Source organism: Antrostomus carolinensis, unplaced genomic scaffold, assembly GCF_000700745.2.
Source record: "Antrostomus carolinensis isolate BGI_N321 unplaced genomic scaffold, ASM70074v2 scaffold18883, whole genome shotgun sequence".
NCBI lineage: Eukaryota > Metazoa > Chordata > Aves > Caprimulgiformes > Caprimulgidae > Antrostomus > Antrostomus carolinensis.
In genome coordinates this window covers 4,922-12,438 of record NW_010307455.1, presented here as the reverse complement: position 1 = coordinate 12,438, position 7,517 = coordinate 4,922, and the positions used below count along the sequence as shown (strand labels likewise).

General features: G+C 56.5%; 1 protein-coding gene across 1 annotated transcript; it reads left to right on the top strand.

Moving 5' to 3' along the window:
• Positions 1 to 1,873: 1,873 nt before the first annotated feature.
• On the top strand, positions 1,874 to 4,138 carry LOC104523005 (low density lipoprotein receptor adapter protein 1; the record flags this gene model as incomplete). The annotated part of the gene is made up of 4 exons (XM_010165450.1): positions 1,874 to 2,016; positions 2,575 to 2,687; positions 3,578 to 3,692; positions 4,066 to 4,138. Coding segments are annotated over 4 exons (444 nt in total), but the record flags the coding sequence as incomplete, so codon positions are not given.
• Positions 4,139 to 7,517: the final 3,379 nt, after the last annotated feature.

Here is a 7,517-nt window from a genome sequence, read left to right as displayed (position 1 = left end):
GGATGGGGCCAGACTCTGCTCAGTGGTGGCCTGGGTTTTTTTTCTCAGTTACATTTGCCCAAAGGCTTTGTTGGAGCAGCAGAGCTCACTCTGGCAGCCCTGACACGTGTGGGCTGTTCTCCAAGTTTGGAGAGAGGCAATGTTCTTGTACCCTGGGGAGAGATCCCTGATGCCTGCACGGTACCAAGTGTGTTCTCTGGTCGTTGTAATGCAGAAGTTTGCTGTGCAAGTTAAGGTCTCTCGATTTCCCTGCAGATTCAGGTTATTCCAGTTATGAGTCAGAGCCTTCTGCAAGTGTGCCAGTAATGTTCAGGGAGTTAATCCCAGGAAAGAGATGAAAAATAACCCTGAAATAGTTTACTGTGAACAGTAGGTACCTAGGCAATTCCCAGGGAATTGCACAAATCCGGTGTTTGTAGCAGAGCATGTAACTTCTGCGTTCCTGTTCCTTCCCTCCTCTGTGGGACAAATCCCCAAGAAGAAGAAAGAGACTGACTCCCTGTGTCTTAAGCCTTCTGCCCATCTCCTCTCTCACCATGCTTGTGCCCTTTGGGATCTGAGGAAAGTAAATGTGTGCTAATATCTGCTTCACCTCTCCTTGAAAATTATCACCAGGAAGTGCTCGGCACAAGAGGAGTGTTCCCTTGTGTGTGGCACACTAGTCAGGTAACTAAAGCTTTTGCCTTCAATGAGAGTGGACTTTCCGTTGAAGCCAATGGCTTTGTCTTGAGGGAGCAGAGGTCAGATGGATGCTTCCACGGTGCTTGCTGTGTGTGTTTTCTGCCAACTGTAGTGGTGTTGGGACTGACTGTAGAGCCAGGGCTCCTTCTCCTACCAGGACACCCACCACGTGGCAGAATGTGCTGGTGAAACAGACTGCTTTCTGAAGGAAGAAACAGACTGCTTTCTGAAGGAAGAAACAGACTGCTTTCTGGAGGAAGCTGGAGATGCTGAGAACTGCCCTTAGGGAATCTTCCTTTCATGAACAGACACTCTGCCTGGTGGTTGGTTTTTTGGGGGTTTTTTTGTTGTTTTTTTTTTCCTTGACTGCAGCGATGGAGTTTGAAAAGAGAGGACACAGAAAACAGAAGCCAGCGCCCCTTTAATTTCGTGACCTGCGAAGTAATGCACGTGGGAGCTCTCGTAGAATCTGAATCATTCGGGTTGGAAAAGACCTTTAGGATCATCGAGCACAACCAATGATCCTCTTCCCTCTGTGCATTGGAGTTCATCCATAAAATGTGTTTTCCTAGAAGCTACTTTGAAACACCAGTCTGAACTCTTCCTTGACACAGAATCTTTGTGGTGCAGTTGCTTCCCAGCCACCTCAGCTTGGACTGTGAGTGCTGGACAAGCTGCCCCTTCGCTGGCAGCCTGCTGCTGCAAATGATAGCTGCCGGAGGGTTTGGCTTTGGTTACACTGGGACAGCTTGGGGCTTTTGATCTCACAGAGTGTGGCAGCAAATGCTGCTCCCAAGGAGTGCCAACAGCTTAGGTGGGTGAGATGAATGCAGTACAGAGCACATCCTGCTTATAGTGAAATAGGTGAGACCTGGAAATGCAAGGTTTTTGCAGGTAGCACTGAACACTGCAGCATCTGAGGCCCTGTGCAGATATGCAGGAGCTTGCTATCTGTGCTGGCAGAGCCTGTGCCTCCGGGAATGGAGGACTAACAGCTTTGAGAGTGAACTGTCCTCTCATTCTATTCCTCTTCAGAGAATGCCACAGAGCCAGGAGAATGACCTGCTGAGTGCAGGTAGCATCACTGCTGCTGGGAGCAGCAAAGCTGCAACGAGGTGGGGTGGCTCTGCTGGGACTAGCCATGGGGCGGCTGGCACGTGGCTTATGCTGTTAAGGGATTTTGTCTTTGCAGAGCTTCCCGAGAGCTGGGCTGATATGCAGGAGCCACTGCTTGAGGGGATGTGCTTCACACTCAAGTATCTGGGGATGACACTGGTAGAAAAACCCAAAGGAGAAGACATGGCTGCTGCTGCCATCCACAGGATCGTGGCCACGGTGAGAGCTGCTCCTGGGGCCCTTGCTCTACTGGGGTAAGAAAGGGGCCAATTCAGAGCCTAACCCCTGGGATCCGGGAAGCATCCGTGTCCCAGCCCTGAACCCCAGCTAGGGACTGTGCTGCTCCCAAGACAAGGGTGGTGTGTGTGGTGTCCTTGCACCAGGACAGCAGGCAAGAGGCCAGCTGGTCTCTGCCTGTGTGCTCTGGGGGGAGCTGTCTTCCTGCAGGACAGCCGCTGCTGCCTGCTCCCACACCAGGAACATGGCTAGGAGCAGAGCTGGGCCTGTCACAGCATGGAGGGGAGGGTGAAGGACCAGGGGAGGTGGGGTTTGTCCTTTCCCATGTGCATGGCAGTAGTGTGAACAGATTCCAGGGGCGTTCTATGCAGGACATGCCTGATCTCCAGGCTCTGCTTTCCCATCCCTACAGCAGAAGCCTTTGCAGCAAGGGTCCAAGTGGGTGGCACTCTGTACAGAGTCTGGAGGACTCCTGCCAGCAAGGCGGGGTGAAGACCCTTGCCAGATTTGCAGAGGTATCTGGTGTCTCCCCACTGCCAGGCACGGGTGGGAGCTCGCAAGTTCCAGAAGGTGATTCTGACAGTGTCTCCGAGAGGCATCTCGCTGCAGGATGCAGACACAAAGGAGATGGTTGAGAACATCTCCATCTACAGGTGGGCATGGCATCTGGAAGGCCTGAGTGTTTCTCAACAGCCAGCTGGCGGCTGATGGGATCTTCTGTCAGTGGTACCTTCAAGCTTAGGTCTTCCTTTGGCTCCCTGAGGCCCATGCCCTCTCCCTGCTGTGCCCCACGGCACTACCTGGGGCTGAATGCAAGCAGGGTCCTGGGTGGCCTTGAGTTCTGGGTCAGTCCATCTACCTTTTCCCTGGACCCTGCTTGTCTGTTCTGGCATTCAAGCAGGATGTCAAGGCTGGTGGTTGGAAAGCCCCACAGTTAGGGCAGGACTGCATGTCTGTCTCTCTCCACTGACACTGGACCACCCTTCTGGCTGCAGTGGGATGATGCTGCCTTAGACTGCAGCTTACTTGGGCTGGCTAAAGGCAGCTGCTGTGGGAGCTGATGTGGGGGTTTTTTTACTGCTGCCAGCTGTGCTTTGGCTGGGTTGGGTGTCCGTGGGTACTGGGTGTGAGGGGAGTGTGGCTGCAGGCTGGTGGCTACGTGGGAAGCAGAGACAGGAAATCTCCTTGGTGCAAAATTTGGGTCCCAGCACTAGAGCTGATTTGCCTGGGCAGACCATCCTACTGCCTGGCCTCCAATCGTGTCCTTGGAGGCAATCACTCACCCTTCTGTGCTCCTTTTGTCTCAGTGCTTGAGTTCATACATTGGGTTGAACTGGGCATCAGAGGACAGAGGAGCACGCAGGGGCAATGCGGGAGGGAATGCCTGTGGGTGCAGTGATCTCTTACTAGCTGTAGGTGACACACTTGCTGAGGGGCTGGGCTGCCTGATCATCTGGGGCAGATTAAAGCCTCAGGCTGTCAGCAGTGCTTGTTGGTGTGCTGGGGTCCCTTATTGCCCTGAGTAGCTCCTCTCTGCCTGCAGGATCTCCTACTGCACAACAGACAAGCTGCAAAACAAAGTCTTTGCTTATGTTGCCCAGAGCCAGGAGAGCGGAGCACTGGAATGCCATGCCTTCCTTTCACCCAAGAAGAAGATTGTAAGCACTTCCCTTCTGCTCTTGGCTCCCTGAGGTAAGGGTGGGAACAAGGGTCTTCCTTCTCCCCCTTCAGAGAGAGAAAGCCCTTATCTCTGCGCACCTGAGCTGGAAATGGAGCCAGGGAGCACACGTGTGCTCACACACTGCAGAGGCGAGTGGTGAGCGAAAGCAGGTTCTTCTGTCCCAGCTGGACATCCTGGGAATGGCTGGCCCACAGGGGTAGACAGACATTGAGCTCTGGCCTTCTACGTGCATGCTTTGCAGGGAAAGGCAGCGAGAGAGGCCTGGGGACTCTCAGCTTTCGTGGCAGTGGGGTTGTCTGGGCTTGAGGGCCCAGATGAAAGCAGACCTTCCCCTTCTTTCTTGTACACAGGCCCAGGCTGTGACTCTGACCGTGGCCCAGGCCTTCCAGATGGCTCTGGATCTCTGGGAAGCAGCACATGCAGGTAGGAGGAATTTCTCAAATGTGTCCCTCTGTATAGCCCTGGGATCGGGGTCTCCAGAGTGGGACCCTGTCTTGGGCTGTGTGGAGGAAAGATGCCTTGCTGCCTGGCTGGTGAAACACGAAGCAGGACAGTGCTGTCCCTGCTGTTGTGTTCTCTGCCACTGCCCCACCTGGGGAGCCTGCCCTATCTCTGGCTGGGGTGGGAGGTTGGGAGGGATCCCTGATATCCATGCTGGACTACTCTGCGTTGCTGAGCTGTAGCACAGCTCAGGGCCCTGTGGTACCTACCTGCTGTGAGCAGTGATCCCCCACCTTTGTTTGCACCCTCCTCCGAGCACAGCAGGGGTATCTCTCTCTTGCCCACAGCCCTGCCTGTACATTCCCTGCTGGACCTCCTCCAGGTTGCAGGCACTAACTCTGCTGCTTTTGCCCTGTCCTAGGCTCTAGGCAGGAACAGTCCTTTCACCCTTCATGTGTCTTGGAGAGCAGTGAGCCCGGCAGACCAAGTGAGCCAGCCCCCCCGGGGAGCCCTCCCTTCAGACACCAGTTTGGGGTACAGTATGTGCAAGTCTGGCCCACGCCCAGGGCTGTCTCACAGTAGGGCAGGAGCCTCCTTATGCAGCTCCTTCCTCCTGGCCCCTGTTGGTATCCGGACAGCCTCTCTCACACACGGCATCCTGACATTAAGAGGGACACTGTGCTCTGTCTGGCTCACAAGGCAGGCACGGTTCCTGAGGTGGTTTTTGCTCCAGGAGCTCCTCTCCTTCCAGGTGGTTTTTGCTCCAGGAGCTCTCCTTCCAGGCCCAGCATTGCAGCAGCTCTCAGCCCTGCTCTGCTGGCACTGTCAAACAGGGAGCTGGGAGCTGCTCTGCACACTTGCTGCCATGGCTAGGGGTGAGACACTGTCTTTGAAGGAGAGGACCCTTTGGTCACCATCTTTCCAGCCTGGGCTAAGGCTCAGCCCTGCCCATATGCACTACACCTACTGTATGTCCAGAGCCAACCAGAGCATTACCAGTGTTGCCGGTCTCACCGTGTCCCTGCCCAGGAGGCTCTGGACACTTGGTCCTTGGTCTCATGCTTCCAGTGCTGGCCCAGCCTAGCAGTGCCTGGGGTCATACCTGCTTACAGCCTGCTCCCAGGTGGTCCTCTGCCTGGCCCTCCAGCTGCGAGATGTGCTCACGCCGTTCCTGTCCCTGGGCAAAGGTGTGCTGTGTGCAGCAGCTGTCTCGGCTTGTTCCCTGCTCACAGCCTGTGTTGGGTGCTCTGCTGCCTGGAGGGGATGTGAGAAGAGCTGTGGTCTGTCTCTCCCCTGGGGTGGCTGCGTGCCTGACCCCTGAGAATTTCAGCAGCCCAGCACTGCAGGCGCTCTCTTTCTCCCTACAGCCTCTAGGCACCCTGTGTCTGTGCCGTGCCTGGTGGGTGACTGTGTCTTGTGAAGGGGCTGGGGACTGCCCTGCTGCTCCAGAACAGGCTCTGGGCAGCCCAGCCTCTCTCCTGGCAGAGACCTGCCCAGGCAGCGAGGTGTCATGGTGTTCTTTTCTTTTGGTTTGTTTGTTTGCCAGGAGGAGGAAGAGGAGGAGGAAGATGATAACGTTGGTGAAACCTTATCTGGGTAGGTGGTGAGCTACTTGCTGTGTTCAGGGATCTCTCTGGGGAATACTGTCTTGTCTCCTTCTCTGTGCCCCATGCAAGGGGAGCTGCTGGGGCTATGGGCATGGTGGGAGCATGAAGGAGCTCTGAATGGGAGCAAGGGGGAGCTTCCTGCTGCTTTCTCTGCCTCTGGCACCTGAGAGGTTGAGTGAACAGGGAACTGAGCTGTGGTGGGGCAGATCTTGCAGTATAACTTCTGCAGTGGAGCCGTACGGGACAGATGCTGACCCACAGGATGTACCCAGAGATGTTCCTTGTTCTGTTTCTGCCACTCCTTGCTGAGGCCAGCCTATCCAGACATGCTTCCCAGGTGTGACCCAGAGCTGGCCCTCTCCTCCCACTAATTTCCTTGGAGCTTCGGCCAGGATGGGGGCCTGGTTGCTTCTGCGTGAGCTCAGGCCTGGGGCTGAGCTTGCTGGTGTCTGTCCTGTGGTTGCCAGGAGCTGATGGTACCAGTCTGGCAGCGGGGGATTAACCCGTAGGTCTCTGCAGAAGTGCCTGTGGTGGTGGGTGCGAGAGGCATGTTCCATTGTGGCTCTTCTCTGTGTCACTGGCACCTGGCTGGGGTCTGTCAGAGCTGTGGGGCTGCGCCTGGGCTGAGCTAGTGTCAGCCGGGAACCAGTGCGTGCACAGACTGGAGCTGTGCGTGTGGCCCCGGAACATGGCAGCCCTTTGTACGTGGGGGCTCCTGAGGGGAAGGAGATGTGGCTTTGCCTGGGGAAAGGGTTTGGTAGCCAGTGGGCTAGGGCCTTCGGCGCTCTGAGTGCCTGGTAGTGCTGTGCCATGCCCACACTATCAGGGTCATGAGCATGCTGCCCCTCTCAGCAGGCCTCACCTGGGGTACTATACGTGCTCTGTTCTTTTCCAAAGCAGCATGGAGGAGCTAAGGAGGGGAGCCCCCAGCCCGGCAGGTAAGTTCGTTCCTTCAGTGCTGCTTTGCCACATCCCCCAGCATGTCCTCTGCTGATGGCTCATCTGGGAAGGTCTGCTTCCCCTCCCAGGCTGTGCTGGGCTCCCAACCACACCCCTCATGAACCAGGTCTTCCTCCCTCTTGCTTTTCAGAGTCAGCACCTCTTGTACCCAGAGCAAGCTCTCCTACTGCACAGCTACTGTGCTACCGCTTGGGACAACCCCCAGACAGCTGGAAGGGGCTGGGAAGGGTTGGAGACCTCCCCACAGCTGGCCCCAGGACTGCTGGCCTCAAGACTCCCTTGGGCTAAGCCAAATTTTTGCAGCAATGGACCAGCCACTCAGGGTTCACCTGGCCCCGACAGTGCCTGCTCCTGCCCCCGGCACAGACCACCAGGCACAGGGTCTGCTGGCACCGCTGCCGTGCAGCGCACAGCCTGCGACACCCGCTCCTCGTCCTGCTCTCCGCCTGCATGAACCGCCTCAAACTGCAGCTGCTCCCTGCTCCCAGCTCCGGCTGAGGGACCAGTTCTCCTCACTGCCTGCTCCCAGAGCCACCTCATGTGCTCTGAGCCTGAGGCTGCACTGGGTCTGACCTGCCTCGCTTGGTTCTCCCACCTTGCTCCTCGTGGTGGCAGCTGGGGGACCAGCAGATGCTGAGCAGCCCCCTGGAGAAGGTGGAGGACTTGCTCGCCATGCATGATGGCCCACCGAAGGAGTCATAACTCCTGGAGGAGTGAGGGAGGGAGGAAGGCCTCACCCCTGCAGTTCATCCCCACAGCCTCTCACATGTGAAACGAGCTGTTTTTTTAAAGGA